The sequence below is a fragment of the Pipistrellus kuhlii genome, unplaced genomic scaffold (assembly GCF_014108245.1).
Source record: "Pipistrellus kuhlii isolate mPipKuh1 unplaced genomic scaffold, mPipKuh1.p scaffold_m20_p_18, whole genome shotgun sequence".
NCBI classification, from domain to species: Eukaryota; Metazoa; Chordata; class Mammalia; order Chiroptera; family Vespertilionidae; genus Pipistrellus; species Pipistrellus kuhlii.
The window spans coordinates 15,388,527-15,404,808 of record NW_023425493.1 but is presented as its reverse complement, the minus strand read 5'-3'; the positions used below and the strand labels follow the sequence as shown (position 1 = coordinate 15,404,808).

The 16,282-nt window shown below is 41.0% G+C and overlaps 1 protein-coding gene and 1 non-coding gene across 6 annotated transcripts in view; both read right to left on the bottom strand.

Annotated features, from left to right (window-relative positions):
• EDEM3 (ER degradation enhancing alpha-mannosidase like protein 3) overlaps positions 1–12,316 on the bottom strand; it is a 56,405-nt gene extending 44,089 nt beyond the window's left edge. For 3 of the 5 annotated variants that reach the window (XM_036442842.2, XM_036442843.2, XM_045583150.1), the window contains exons 1-2: positions 11,909–12,315; positions 7,100–7,145 (exon numbers count right to left, since the gene is read on the bottom strand). In XM_036442842.2, coding sequence (XP_036298735.1) covers positions 7,100–7,145; positions 11,909–12,078 — 216 coding nt within the window. In that variant the 5' untranslated portion in view covers positions 12,079–12,315. Of the gene's footprint in view, positions 1–7,099; positions 7,146–11,908 lie in introns of all 5 variants that reach the window. The other 2 variants (XM_045583149.1, XM_045583151.1) reach the window with 2 other exon arrangements.
• LOC118721796 lies at positions 5,946–6,081 on the bottom strand. Its single transcript, XR_004988822.1, has one exon. It is a non-coding gene; the product is annotated as a U11 spliceosomal RNA (small nuclear RNA).
• Positions 12,317–16,282: the final 3,966 nt, after the last annotated feature.

The window sequence follows — 16,282 nt, the reverse complement described above, 5'->3', positions numbered from 1 at the left end:
AATGACAATATATAATAATGTTACAATGAAATAAAGTCCTACCACTAACAGATATTTTTAGGAAGATTATCTCAATAGATATCGAAAAAGCACCTGAGAAAATTCAATACCCAGTAATGATGAAAATTTTCAGCAAACTAGAAAGGAACTTAATCTAATGTAAGGCATCTAAGAAAACAAACAGTTAACATCACACTTAACAGTAAAGAAAACTTTTTCCCCCTAAGATTAGGAGCAAGGCAAGGATCTCACAATACCTTTTCAACATAATGTTAAAAGTTCTAGCCACTGCAATAAGAAGAAACAACAGGAACAAAGAATGAAAGAAGGAAAAGTCTCTTTGTTTGTAAATGACATGATTGACCATGTGGAAAATGTTAAGCAATCTACCTCAAAAAGCTACTAAAAATAACACAAGTTTAACAAGGTTTCAGGATATAAGGTTAACAGACAAAAAGGTTTTTGTATTTCTGTATAATATTGATGGACAATTAGAAATTAAAACTTGAAAAACTAAAACGTACAACAGCATCAAAAATATGATTTATGAATATAGCAAAAGATGTGCAAGACCGAAGTTATGAAAACTATAATACATTACTGACATTAAATAAGATCTAAATAAGTGGACAGAGACACCATATTGGATTGGAAGACTGAAAACTGTTAAGTCAATTTCCCCAAATTGATCTAGAGTCAACATAATCTTAGTCAATGGCTCAAGGGGCTTTTCTTTGTTTTTGTTTTTGTTTTTGTAAAACTGATAATATGATTCTAAAATTAACATGGAAATTCAAAGAACCTAAAATATTTAAAACAAATTTGAAAAAGAACAAAGCTAAAAGACTTTTAATATCACTCTCAAGACATTTCTGAAATTGGTATGCCGGAAATATTTAGATCAATGGGGGGGAAAAATCCAGGATCTGGAAAGAGATTCATGCATTTAAGGGTAACTGATTTTACACAGGTGCCAAAGTAATTCAGTAGAGAATAGGTATTCTATTAAAAAAAACTGTGCTAGAATAATTAGATATCCACATAGAAAAACTATACATATAAATCAACCTTTACCTTACACCACATATAAACATTAATTTAAAAATGGATAATAGATTTAAAGAAACAAGCTAAAGTTATAAACACCTAGAAGAAAACAGGAAAATCTTTGTGACCATGGGTTAGGCCAGTGATCGGCAAACTCATTAAGTCAACAGAGCCAAATATCAACAGTACAACGACTGAAATTTCTTTTGAGAGCCAATTTTTTAAACTTAAACTTCTAACGCCACCATCTTCAAAATAGACTCGCCCAGGCCGTGATATTTTGTGAAAGAGCCACACTCAAGGGGCCAAAGGGCCACATGTGGCTGGCGAGCCGCAGTTTGCCGAAAGCTAGCTAGGCAAATATTTAGGTAGGATATAAAAGACATGAACCATAGAAGAAAAAAGGGTACATTGGACTTGGTTACAATTTAAAACATTTGCACTTAAAAAGACATTGTTAAGGAAATTAGAAAAAGCTAGAAGATGGTGGCACAGGTAAAAGCGATAGTCACTGCCTCCCACGAGCAAATTGAAATTACAACTAAAATACAGAACAACCACCATTCAGAACTGCCTGAAAGCTGGCTGAATCGAAGTTCTACAACTAGAGGAATAAAGAAGAAAGCACACTGAGATTGGTAGGAGGAACTGGGGCACAGAACAGCTGATCTGACACCCACGTGTGCCATTTATTTGATCAGGAGGGATCATCCCTGCAGAGGCCACCCATGAGGAGCAAGAGGTCCCAGCCCCACACCAGCCCCCCAGCCCAGGGTTCCAGAGCTGGGAAGAGAAGTCCCTGTAACTGCAAGTGGTAAAAACCAGTGGGGAGTATGGCTGAGTGTCTCAGAGGCTACTGGAGACTCAGGAGTTCCTTTTAAAGGGTCAACAAGAGAACTTACTCAGACTCAACCCCTCTGAGCTCCAGCACTAGGTGAGTTTTGCAGGACCCAGACACATACAGGGAGGAACTGAATTGTCTGGCATTGGGGCAGCTTTTTCCCACAGAAGGGTGCTCCCAGTGATCATTGTTCCTGTGCTGGGACTTCCCTTGTCACAGGGCTGACTGGGAGCCATATCTGAGTTTCCACCAGCATGGCTCACACAGTTCTCTCTGCCCTTATATTCTCAGAGGCCCCGCCCCATCCAATTTGTAGTCCCACCCAAGTTATTTGCAGCAGCTTTTCCAAATGAATGGCCTGTTCTGGCTCAGGCTTCAGACTTTGCTAAAATCTCTCAAACAAGCTGTAGCTGGTGTCAGCATGCCCTAAACCTATCAATAAAAGGCCCAAGATGCAGCATTAGCACCAGCCTGCCTTGCTTCACAGCTGTGCCTTGCTTGGGCACTTTCAAACCAATACAAACAGCAGGCATCTACAGATGTGGTCCCAGGCAGTGGCTGACTTTGCACCTCCCTGCAGGCCATAAAGCCGGTGCACCTGGTGGACAGCTTCAGACCGTATCAGCTTATAACTCTACACATCCACTGTGACACATTCAAGGGGCAGACTCAGGGAGTACCAAAGTCCCACTGAAGCAAGTCCTGTCTCCTACATAGCAGCTCTCCCACTGTAGTCACAACTGGTCTTCACAGCCTATGGCCTGGAAGTCAATTCCTCCCACTGACCCCAAAAGCAATCAAGGCTCAACTACAAGAAGACTGTGCACACAGCCCACACAGGGGTGCACCTAGAGTGCCCAGCTCAGGTGACTAAGGAGGCTGAGTCTCTGGGCCCTATAAGACACCTACTACACAAGGCCATTCTACCAACTCAAGGAGATGTAGCAGCTCTACCTAACAGAAACGATCACAGGGAAGCAGCCAAAATGGGGAGACAAACATATAACAAATGAAAGAAATGGAAACTAGATACAGAGTTCAAAAGCACAGTTTTTACTTGAGGATCTTATGAAAGCTTCTAGGGACTTAAGTGAGATTTTCAAGGGTCTTAGTGAGAATGTCAAAGACATGAAAAAGGAGCAGTCAAAAATTAATTATACACTAACTGAAATAAAATAATTTACAAGGATCCTAGCCGGCTTGGATAGAAGGGATAGAGTGTCGGCCTGCGGACTGAAGGATTGTGAGTTCAATTCCAGTCAAGGGCATATGCCTGAGTTTCAGGCTTGATCCTCAGTAGATGGTGTGCAGGAGGCAGCTGGTCAAGGATTCTCTCTTATTGATGTTTCTATCTCTTTCTTCCTTTCTCTCTGAAATCAATAAAGAAATATATTTTTAAAAAGATGTTTCTTTGAACTATGTCTCACAAAATCAAGCAGTTATTAGATATGATTCTACTAATTAAAATGTGCTTACCAACTCTCTTAGAGTCTATTTGCAATGTTTAGAGCTCCACCAAAGTACAGTTTTTGCTTCTAACAGTTTGAGTTGTCTACAGTAGAAGGAAAAATACTGGAAGACAAGGATCAGTCAGAGCACAGGTCCCAAACAGTTCTGCGTTTGGTGGCCTAAATACATGTCATTTTGTCATCTAAATTAATCTGCAAGCTGACCTCAGCACAAATACTGAGAACATGCTAACAGAAGCCCTAAAGTCTCTGTAGTCTGGGGTTACATAAGGGTACACAAGAACTGCCAAAACAATCAAATTTCATGTTATTTAGGGAAAAGAGAAAGCCAGCTGTGCAATTCACTGTGGATAAACTACAGCTTGACTGGGGCTATAGATTTGTCAAGCGTAGCTGGTATAATATTAATATTTATGTCCATTCTGAGAAAAGTCAGAAAACTCCTGGATGTAACACCAGGGGATAGCAGAGATGTAGTAATCTATTTAAAGCTGGCAGAGCACGGTTACAGAAAAAAGTATTAACAGAAAAGGAAAGGAAAAAAAATGCCCTCAAAAGGTACATGCCTAAATAGGAAATAATGTGTATGTTCTAAGAAAGTTCCACGTACCAGGGAATAAGTTATGAGTTAGAGCCTAGAGGAATTTTTGGAGGGCAATTCCAATCTCAGGCAGAGAATGGGTAATGACAGCAGTAGTGATAGTAGCAGCAGTGGCTGGAGCAGAGTTAACTTAGACAGTGCTTCCTGTTTGCCGGACACTAGTTCTAAGCACTTGTACTGACTTGTTTAATCCTTACAACATTGTGAGGCAAGCAAACCATTTCAGAGAGATGAGGCAACAGCCACAGGAAGATCAGAGCCCAGCTGGTAGGTGGCAGAGCCACTTCAGGGTGTCCTGCTCCATTTCCAGAGTTCTCACTCTTACCATATTCTATTACCTGTCTTTGGAAAATACCACTGTTTACCTGGGAACCAAGAAAGTACAAAGGAACTGCTCTAATTATAGACTACACTGGAGAGTAATTTTAAAAAGAGTGAGTGGACAATGCAAAGCTTTCAGCATTTATTAAAAGCCTACCATGTGCCAGGCATTTTTATATTTTAGCACAGTAGGCAAATGACTACTAAGACTTATATATCCCCCAACTCACCATAAATATGTATTTTAATGAAGTTTATTAAATGGTATATTTGAATTTAAAAGGCAAAGATATATCACAATAACCAACTGTAAAAATTAAGCACTTTTCATTGCCTCTTCACAAGAATTCAATTCTGTTCTTTAAAAAAAAAATAATAAGCATTTACAGACCAGGCATCATGCTAGACACAGAACATATAAAAGATGAATTTATTAAAAATGGTCCCTGTTTTCATAAATTTCATATTCTATAATCTTATACCATTTGCAATTATCCCTATTTTACACAGGGAGACACTACTCAAAAGGGTTAGAATGATCTATGTAGGTCCAAGCTATTAAATAGCTGAGATGAGATGTGAACTCAAACCCACTCACTCCAAAACCCTTTCCTTTTTTCTCTACAGCAAGCTGATAGTGCTTCTGAGAGTAAGAACTAGAAAAAAATTTCAACTGATTTCAAATAACAAACACAGAGCTCCTGCTCTGTTTAGTATTTTAGGACTCTTTCATGTTCCTTGAGAATCTGAAAAGGGGAAGTGTAAATTCTAGACTAAATCCTGGGTTAGGAAACTCAAATAAATTGAGTGAGTATAACACAGGTACACTGTAAGATTCACTCATGCTATAAACAGTTGAACATCTATCTATCATCCATCTATTTATCTATCTATCTATCTATCTATCTATCTATCTAGAGAAATATGCTAATTAACCAGGACCCTGTAACGGGTCAACTGGACAGGAGGAGGTTGCACATGCAGTGCTGGGGGCGGAGCAGCAGGGGCCTCCAGGAGCCTGTGCTGCGGGAGGGCCTGATAGCTGCTTCAAGGGCCAGAGAGGGAGGCAGGACGGGACCAGCAGGGCCAAGGCAGGGCCAGACCAGCGACTGGAGAGTAGGTGGAGCTGCACCATTTCAAATCACGTGCTGGGCCCCTAGTTTAAAAATAAGCATTGCACAGACTGCAGATGGGTGGGCCTCTACCAGAAAAATGGAGGGGAATGTTAATTGCAGTAATTCCCAGTCTTTGGAGCTGAAATTCCTCTCCTTTATATCTTGTAGGTGGGTAATTGTAATAGAAACCCAGTGAGGGTCCAACAGCTGCCCTCAATCCCTGCTCTGTCACAAACCCACTTAAGTGCATTCTATAATAAGTATGCGATAAAACTTTCTACTATTTACATAATAAGTGACAAGATATTAAAGATACTGTGCTTCATAAAGAAAGGATACTCTTCACAGTGAGATGTATTGAATAGATGCAGCTATATGCCATTTTACTTAACTTTGGATCCAAAAGTATGCATTTATGAGATGGCTAAGGTTTGAGAATGTAGCATGGATCCACTTGACCACCTCAAAACCATTAGCCTAGATTTGTTAAATTATGCTTTGCCCAAACTGAATTAATCAGGGATAAGTGATCCCCTCCCCCCTCCCCCACACAGATTTCCAGGACCAACAGTCACCAGCTGCCCAGATACCAAAGTATTATGCTTCCAAAATCTCTTGACGTCAATTTTGCATGTAGAGCAATCAAGTTGCCCTATGTGTGCCACTCTAACAAGAGCACCGGTTTTTAAAAAATAAATAATTTTGAAAAAATAAGTTAAGGAAATGACAGATCTTAAGAAATGAATTTAATGAGTATACATAATTTCATCAACATCATATTCTAAAAATATTAAGAATATGTACTCTTAAAATTATTCAATATAAAAGGGACCAAGGATCATCAAATATAATACATATTTAAAAATACAAAAATGATATGTTTCAAAATACAAAAATGAAAAAGTATATATACTTAGATATTATAACATTACTATATGAAGATATCTGAGTAATGAAAATGGATTTATAGAATCCCATGAAAAATACTTAAAAGCAGAATGAACTAAAGTTAGTTCTTTATCAAACTTTTCCCAACTACATTTTTATAGGCCTTATCATAAAAGAAGATCTGCTTTTTAAAGTGTAAAAACAAGGTCATAAGCAGTAATTCTCAGAATAACTTGATTGAACTCTACAAAATTACACATACATTTTTCTTTTGAGCTCTAAAATTTGCTCTATTGTGCAAAAGATCTCTAGAACTTTTTCATCTTGAAAAACTGAAACTGCTATTTCACCTCAAGTAAGCACCAAGACATTTTAAAACATTATGGGTCAGTGTATAAGAAAGCAAAATATATTCAAATCGAAGCCCACCAGGAGGACATAATTTGGACAGAGACTACAAAAAATAGGTTATTTATTTATTTTAAAAAGTAATTTCCTTTAAGGCCGGAAATAATGTCTTATTCATGTTTACGTCCACAATACAGAGCTATGCAAAGCACTCAATAAATATCGTTGATAGCATCAAAGAAAGCAGTTTAAATACAGTTTCATAATGTAATTCAACTTATTCTTTCCTATTCAATAAGTTGGTTCTCTAAGAACCACTACCAGGAATACTCTGTTAGCTTACATTTGCACTGATTTAAAAAAAAATTTTTTTAATGTGCTACTAATTCAGGTTTCAAAATTCCCATGACTATGTTCACAAAATAATTTGTTCACATGAATGGTACATAAAAATAAGCTTTCTACTTACCATATAGTTGCCATAAGCATGATCAAACATTTCCAGTACTTGATTCCTAATTTTAAAAAAGCAGAAACAAAAAAAAAAGTATATTCTATTTATTGTTTTCCAAGAAGTAAATGTTCCTCCATAAACATATACCAATAAAAAACAAACATAAAACATTTACTTGGAAGAGGACATAAGCAGAGTCAGGAAATACACCAGTGTTAGTCGACAAGCTTTCGTGAACCACACAGAGCTGGGCCAGAGTTTTAGTATTCCTTCCTAACAACTCATGTAAAATTCATCTTATCATTTTTCCAAAGAAAACTGATGAATGATACATGCCATGCAGAGAAGGAAATGTGATGCTGAAAAAATTACCTCTTAACAAAATTATTTAACATCTGTCTTAAAGGGGGGAATATTGTTGGAGAACCCCAAAAAGAAATATTATTACTTATACTATTATAGTCTACCAAAAGAGAGACACGGTGTATATATTGATATGAAATAACAATACTCTACCAAGCCTCTACCTCGCCCCTAAAACTGAATAAAATCACTAATGCATAGTTTAATATATATTTATTAATATGTTTGTCACGCTTTCATGAAGATAGATTTGATGATTTTTATGGTGTACTCTTAGCTCCTTAAAAAAAAAAAAACTATCAATAGTCAAATAAACAATATTCACCTCTAAAATGAGAAAATGAATCCTCAAAAACAGATTTGTGTGTTTGGACTGTTTCTCAAAATCCCTCAATTGACTGTTAAATGGAGATTTCTGATCCCCACACCACATTTACTAAATTAAAATCTGCAAGGTTGGGATCAATTGATCAGTCCGTCAATTAAATGCTCTCAAGTTTGGGGGATTGAGAGCTACAGGAAAAACTATGAAAGTTAATGTTATGGCTAAAATCTCAATAATTAGCAAGGGGAAAATAGTTTAATAATCTTTTATTAACTCTTAATATTATTTTAAGTTGCTAATTTTCAAAAAATGGCTGGGTGTAATTTTATTTTGCATCTTGCTATATATATTGCACTTGCCAGTTTAAAAATTGTAATCATGGATGGATGAGACAATGGTAATAATAAAGCTAGCAGACAGAAACAGACTAATTTCCAGATCTAGGCTATAATGATCAGCAAAACCAAGTACATTCAAACTAGTGAACTGAATAAAGTAAGTCTAGACAACTTTTTAAATTAATCATTTAAAAACACCTGACCACTAAAAACAAGATCTTATCACTTCGCTAAAACTTTAAATCTTTGTGCTTATATGTATCATAAGATATGGATCAAGTTATCTCAGAATCCTTGTAGACATTCATTGTATGCAGGTGATAAAGACCTCTCAAATTAGTTAATAAACCAAATAAATAAGAAGTTAAAATTTCCCTTTCAAGCAATGATATCAATAATGAAATATGGGAATTCTTTTTCCTTCCCCTGAAATAAAATTAATACAAGATTATTACCAAGAAGTAGAAACTCCTGTGTCAATGTTAGTGCCTACCCATGTGTATTACAGATAACACAAGCTTTAACTTATTAATCCAACTTTGCAAGCATTCGATTTTCAAGAATATGAATAAATTATGAATGCATACAACGACACATTCTTTTCCAATCCTTACACTTACACAGAACATGATCAGCAAATTTCACAACACATACTTCAAAGTGGAGATATTTGATGTCCCATTAACTGTCTGTCTATCTGTCTCTCTCTCTCTCTCTTTCTCTCACTTTAATGTAGAAGTCCCAACAAAGTCATATTTAAATACAGAATGTTGGGTAATTATTGTATTAAACAAAAAATGTTTTTATAAAGTTTTGTATCTATTCAACAAATTGGATTAAAATGTGTTGGAAATCAAATTCACAATTTAAAAATTATGTCTCATTTCAAGATAATTTCTACAAGTCAGCTTTTTCTAGTTAATTCACATTGCCCGCCAACACGCTACAGAGATTGTTTTATACTTTTTAATGAAAATGTGATACTAACAACTGCTGCAACATTTAAAACACAAAAGGAAAAAAAAATCTTATTCCAGAAAGACTAGGTGAGCAATTCCAAAAACTATACATTGTAAGCGACTGAGTAATTGCTTACTATTCGGGACAATTCCATTCTGTATCATCAGTTTGGTTTGGGAGGAGAGCAACAGAGGTAGGGCATTCTGCTTATCATAAATCATATTTGAGCTTAAAAACAATCTCATGAGTCAAGATAAACTTCATGAGTCAAAAGTTCATTTTCCTGAAAATTTCCAGAGGATAAAGCAGTAAAACAAAATTGTGTATTTGAGGTTTATAGTTCTGGACTCTTGTTCTACACTTACTCCAGAGTAAGGGAATCTAAATCAACAGGCCTAATTACTATAACTTCACTTGCATAAATGATCTCAAAATTTGATGTGAATTGGTTGGACTTTTCCAGTTAAAAATTAACTTGGGTCAAAAAGGACTATTCTTCAATTTGAAGTTTTTAATAAAAAAGGGAGAAAGGGGAGTAGTGGTCAAATAAGATGCCTGAAGCTTCTTTTTCTAAGTCTTACGGAAGCGCAGGACCGTGGAGGGAGCATGGGCTCTGAGGTCAAACAGACCTGGGTTTGAATACTGGCTCCACTATCTAATAGCTTAGTGACTGAACAAATCAACCTGGAGTCTGTTTCCAAATCTGCAAAATGGTGATCACACCCACCTCTTTAACAAACAGGGAGAATTACAGAGATAGCATGTAAAGTGCCTGGGACAGAGTACGATTTTTCAGTAAGACAGTTATGGATGATACATTCAATTCATAAAGAAAAAATTTAAGGTGCTTAATTTATTAGTGATTTTTTTTCATAGTTGATATTTTCTCTCTCCCCTCCCCTCTTTCCATTAAGCTCTTTCATTGCTTATTTTATTTAAAAATACAAAACTCTTGCCCTAACGCTAACCAGTTTGGCTCAGTGGCTAGAGTGTCAGCCTTGGCACTGAAGGGTCCCAGGTTCAATTCCGGTCAAGGGCATGTACCCTGGTTGCAGGCACATCCCCAGTAGCGGGTGTGCAGGAAACAGCTGATGAAACAGCTTTCTCTCTCATCCATGTTTCTTACTCTCTATCCCTCTTCTTTCCTCTCTGTAAAAGGTCAATAAAATATTTTTAAAAAAAAAAACAAACAACAACCAAAAAAAACTATTGTCCTAGCCAGTTTGGCTCAGTGGATAGAGCATTTGCTTGCGGACAGTAGGGTCCTGGGTTCCATTCCAGTCAAGGGAACATGCCCAAGTTCTGGACTCAATCCCCCTGTAGGGGGCCTGCATGAGGCAGCCGATCAATGGTTCTCATCATTGATGTTTCTATCTCTCCCTCTCCCTTCCTTTCTGAAATCAATAAAAATATATTTAAAAAATAAAAATACAAGACTCTTGCAACAACCTAAACAATAAGTAAATAAAATAAAACCTGATGGTTTCACCTCACCTTCTAACCCCAAAAGATAATAAGCCTTCCATGTTTTTCTGAGCTTAGACTTCTTTAAACACACACACACACCCCATGGGATGGTACTATCCATATTATTCTACAAGTTGCTTAAAAAAAAAAAAAAAAAAAAAAAAAAGCTTGAAAATATATACATCCTGGATAGCCTTCCAATGATCTACCTCCTCCTTAATGTCTGAATATTACTCCATATTCTCCAAGGAACAATTTTGTTCTTTCAACGTGCACACGTTTGAACAGTTTTACCTCAACCTTGACAGAGCTTTTGCATCTGTAGGATAGGTTCCTGGAGGCGGGATCAATGAATCGGGGCACACAGGACTGAAATCCCCGGAGGCAGAGCCACGTCACTCCCATCAAGGCTGATGGCTCACACCTGAGCTAGCCAACGCTCTCCCCCTACGTTCCGTATTTACTAACCTAATGATAAAAAGCAGCCGTCCCCATGCTTTCAGAGGCTTCTCTCCCATGTAGGAGGTTAAGTTCCTTTTCACGTTTATTGACCATTTGTATCTCTCCTGGCGTGAAACGAACTCTTCAAGCCCTTTGCCCATTTTCTATTGTTCTTGTTTTTTGTTGTTTGTTTGTTTTTTTGCTTTTTTGCTTTTTTCTTATTCACTTGTGGGACCTAAAGCGTATTAGGCATATTGCCTCTGAATTACACGCTGTTAAAGTAGACCTGATAACTTTATGCCACTTTCGAGACTGATTAAAAAAAAAAAAACTATTCTGAGTAAAAGCGAACAGGTATACTTCATCGGGGGGGCTTTGCAAAACACCATCGCATACTGTTCTCTTAGGAAAACGGGGTGCCAGCGGTGGTGCAAACGTGTCAAGTTCAAGTTCCAATAAACGCCCCCCCCCCCCCAATCCCCCTTTCGCTGTAACAGGTGTCAACAGTATTTCCTTCGCTCCTTGTGAGGTCAGCAACATTGTTCCCCCAGCGGGAGCGCTCTGGGGCGAGACACCTCATCCTGATCTTCCAGGGGGAAAAAAAAAAAAAAAGCCACCGCAGGGCTGTCCCCCTGCCCGGGCCGCTGACCTGGCAGCCACCGCGCTGACCCCCTGGAGCCCGCACGGTCCCCCGACGGCCACGGCGCCGCCCCGACAGCCCCCGGAGGTCACCGGGCGGGCGGCGGCGGCCCCCACCTTCCCGGAACCTGTCCACCCCGCCGGGCTCCTCGCCAGGTCACCGACGTCCCCACCGCGACCGGAGGGGAGGCCGCTGCACGCCGGCCCGCCCGGCGGCCGCGATGACAGGCACCTTGCCTGCCGGTCCGCCCCGCGAGGAAACCCACCCACCCACCTGCCCGGCGCCCTTACCCGAGCCTCTGCTTCTCCTCCCTAGTCATGGGCGCGGCCCCCGCCGTCCACAGGGACGTGGCCGTCACCAGGCAGAGCGCGGCCGTCGTCGTCGTCGCCACCAGGCTCCATGGCGCTGCCCGCTGGGGGGCCGGGGACCCACCGCCCCGGCCGCCTCCGGCTCCGCTCATGGCCCCGCGGTTCCGCGCACGCGCGGCGGCTACGCCCGGGCCGCGGGACACATGGCGGGGCGCGCGCGGCGAGGGGGCTGCGAGCCGTGCCGAGGAGGGCGGGATGCGGAGTGGAGCGAGCGGCCGCCGCCGTCGCCGCCGAGCTGTTCCGCGAAGCCGCCGAGCCGGTCTCCGGCGCCAGCGCTGCCACCGCTGCTGCCACCGCCCTCCGCCCTCCCTCGGCCGCCCCGAGCGCCTCCCCCAGCTTTCCGGTGTCGTAGTCTAGGAAACCACCTCCCCCGGCGCTACTTCCGGGTAGGGCTCCAGACGTGGAGCCCCAGGACCAATGGGGACCGGATACGAGAAAGGCTGGCTCCGAGGATAGGAGACAGCATTGGCCCGGAGTAGTGAGACGTGGACAAAAGGCGGGATCTGGCTCTTGGGCCCGCCCCCGGCCAGTGAACTTGCGACCTGAAGACTACTAGTCCCAGCGTGCACTGCTTCCCCCTCTTGGCTGTCCCGCAACCCGACTCCACCTGCAGGAGTGTCCACTCCGGGTGGGCGCGCGGCACCTGGGACTTGTAGTCCTCCGAGGGTCCCGGGCGGTTCCTTGGATCCCGCTTTCCCTGGCTCCCCGTGGCCAGCCCCCTCCCTCGGTGGAGTCAGCCCTTCCTCCCGACAGCTGCCCAGCCCTTTATCCCTCTGACCGCCACTGACGGTTCCCTAAGGCCGGCGGAATGAGGCTCCCAGGTCCCTAGCTCGGTGCCACACTTTTTAGAGAACAGTGTTGTTTGGAGTAATCCTCTCTCCTCAGGGAGATTGCAAAATACTAACAACAGCAATGATGAATCGAGCCTTCGAAAGCAGTATGCTGCGAGTTTTACTGGCACTCTTTCCTGCACTCTTCCCAACCAATTTGCAAGAGAAAACTCAGGCTAGCGAAGTTAGTTAGGGAACAAGCCCTTGTCACACTGCTGGATTAGGTAAGAGTCCAACCATCCTTATGACTCTGGAACCCCTTGCATGTAACCACTGCTCAATACCACGAGGGTGAAGGAGGGCACCTGAGGCCTCATACTTGATTAATAATAGTTATCTAAAAAAAAAAAAAAAAAAAACTCTCTGTGAGGAGAATGGTGTGAGTTGCACACAAAGTTTAATGCAGGAGGTTGGAACTTGGAATTTATTTTTGATGGCATTGTCCCAGGTTAACCACTGGTAAAGTGAGGCAAGGGCTCCTTTTGAAAAACCACATTGTTTATTCTTGTGTGATAATTCAGTGGGTAGGAGAGGAGCAGCGTTTAGGAGCTTGGATGTGATCTCTAAGACCACAGAAAATGGCTTACTCATCCCCTCCGCAGCATTCAGCTCTCGGTCTGGAAATTTTTCCTCCTTGGTTTCTATAACCTTGCATCATCCACCTCCCTCTCAGACTGACCATTTAGGAGACACCAGTGACTCCTCTTCCTTCACTGCCTCTCTTCCCTGTATGTTAAGGTTTACTTTCTGTCTTTTTTCCCACTCTTTATTTCTTGATTTCTTCCACTCATGAATTCAACCATTTCCCTGTGGTTGATTTCTCATCAATATCTGTCCTGATCTTTAGACACACATTTCCAGCTACCTAGTAGAAATTTCCTTTTGTCTGGCCCAAGGGCACAGACAAATGTCAGATGTTCACTGGTTCGAATTAATGCATCTAATGCATCAGAATCATCTTCAACCCATCCTCCTCCTTCATGGTTCGTGCCCGATCAGTTGCCAAATTATTGATATATAGGTTCTACTGCTGCTATCACTATCTTTCTTTCTGCTCCTACTTCTGCTCAGGCTCCATTACCTGTTTCCTGAGCCATTGCAATGCCCTCCTCGATTGTTTCCCTGCCAACCTACTTTTCTACTCCTTGCTAGTTGGCATTCAAGGAAATCCGTAAGCCTTCAAAACACTTCGTCTCCCTTCTACCCTGCCCTGCCCTCAAACCCTACATAATAAATAACAGATTCTCATGAACTTCTTGTGCTATATACTCTCTATGTCTTTGCTCCTCCTATCCCCTCATGTATCCCACCATCTTTGTCTGTAGAACCCTCCCCATTCCCCTGCCCTTCTGATCGTTATAAGCTATCCTCTCCCCTCTTCTTCCATTGTGTTCTGTGTTTTATTATTGTGCTTTTCACCATCAGCCATGTCCACTATACTATGACTGCTTAGTAGGGGTGTCGAACTCAATCAGAGAAGGGGCCAAAATCTAAAATCCAGCCTAAATCGCGGGCCGAATGGTTTACTGAACAGTCATAAACTGTCATTGTGATGGAAACGCAGCGGAGTGCAGTGATGACAGCGTGGTGCGGGCCACATTGCAAGGCCTGGCGGGACGGATTTGGCCCGCGGACCTTGTGTTTGACACATGTGGCTTAGAGGATACTGACATTAGTTTATTTATATGCATGTTCAAAACCTCAGGACCATGCCTCTCCTGTTACAGATGCTCAAAAATCGTTGGATATACTTGTTTCCTTATTCCTTCAGTTTCCTTATCTATACAACAGGAGTACTGTCGCCCTTTTATCTACTTACATGGAGATTGTGAAAACACATGAGGTCATTTCTGCACAATATTTGATTTTATCCTTTTTAATGGACCTGCAACCCTATATTGGCGCCACCCTGGATCCGCCTTGGCAGCTCTGCTGATGAAGTTAGCTAAATAAATAATACCTGTGAATTGTTCTTGGCCCTGGCGCAGAGAACACAGAGAGTTAAAGGTCAACACCCATCATCCAGTATTTGAAAACGGAGAACAAAGAAAACAGAAAAATAGTCAGTGACCTTCAGTACTGACTTTTAATGTGTAGGATTTTCTGGGTTATTTTTCCTTCCTTGGCTTATTTGTTTGTTTTCAAATGAACTCTGCATTTTAAAAGTGAATAATGAGATCCTAAAATATGCTCTTTGTTAACCTGCTAGATAATAAGCACCTTTTTCTTTCTCACTGAAATTCAATTTCTAGCCAGTGATTGAGCCCACTTTTTTCATTAACTTGCCAAACCCTAAGTAGAAAGGTTTGTGGAGCCTAAAAAGCATTAGAACTTTTATCATATTCAAGGGGAGCCCCTGGAAGTGAAAGAAAAATATGTTCACACTGAATTTTTTTTTCCTTTTTAAAAAAATAAATTTTATTTTTACAGAGAGAAAGAGAGAGGGATAGAGAGTTAGAAACATCTACCGAATTTTCCGGCATATAAGACGACTTTTGAAACGAAAAAAAGCCTGCTCAGATTGGCCAGAGTCAGAGAGGCGGTCTATTAAAAAAAGAACTGGTGTTGCCTCGGAAGTGGGGGGTAGTCTTATACAGCGAATATAGGCCTAAACCTATGTTTTAATTATAAAATTAGGGGGGTCGTCTTATACGCTGGAAAATATGGTATGACAGAGAGTCATGGATCAGCTGCCTCTTGCACATCCCCTACTGGGGATGTGCCCACAACCAAGGTAAATGCCTTCGACTGGAATGGAACCCAGGACCTTTCAGTCCCGCAGGCCTATGCTCTATCTACTGAGCCAAACCGGTTTAGGCCACACAGTGAATTTCAAATGAGAACTCATTTTAACCCTTTAATGGAAACAACAGAATTTCTCAGTTAGTTGGCAGTTTATGGACACTGGGAAAAATTTACATTCATCATTTTAAAACCTACACATGTTACTTTAGAACTTTAGTGATGAAAATGACATAGGAGTTAAACAAGAGAGAGACCTTGGCCTTTTCTACTCAGGGGGAGAAACAATAGTGGAAAGCATTCAGGAGAAGGATTTTTAAAGAACATGGACAAGATTTTGGATGGGTAACGCCCATTCAAAGCGACAAGAAATAAGACCCATTTATAAGATGCCCTTTAACCAGTTGAGGAACAGTGAGTTTGTTTGCACAGCCTTGTGACTTACGTAAAAAGATATGCTCACCTGGTGTTCTCTTTATTTACTTGCCGGCCGGATCAGGAGTTAGGGAAAGGGAGGAGTCCTGGTTAGAATCTTATGGCTCAGATATAGTCCCAGGAGACTAGGACCAGTTGTGTGAGGTTGGCTAGACAGCAAGCAGTTGTCCCTAAATGACTTGAATTATTTAATATGACATCTAAATACCCTAAACGCCCGTGTGGAATTTGGGAGTGGTGCTTTCGGTATTCTTCAAATCACTGTTCCTATTCTCTGGTAGCATGTGGC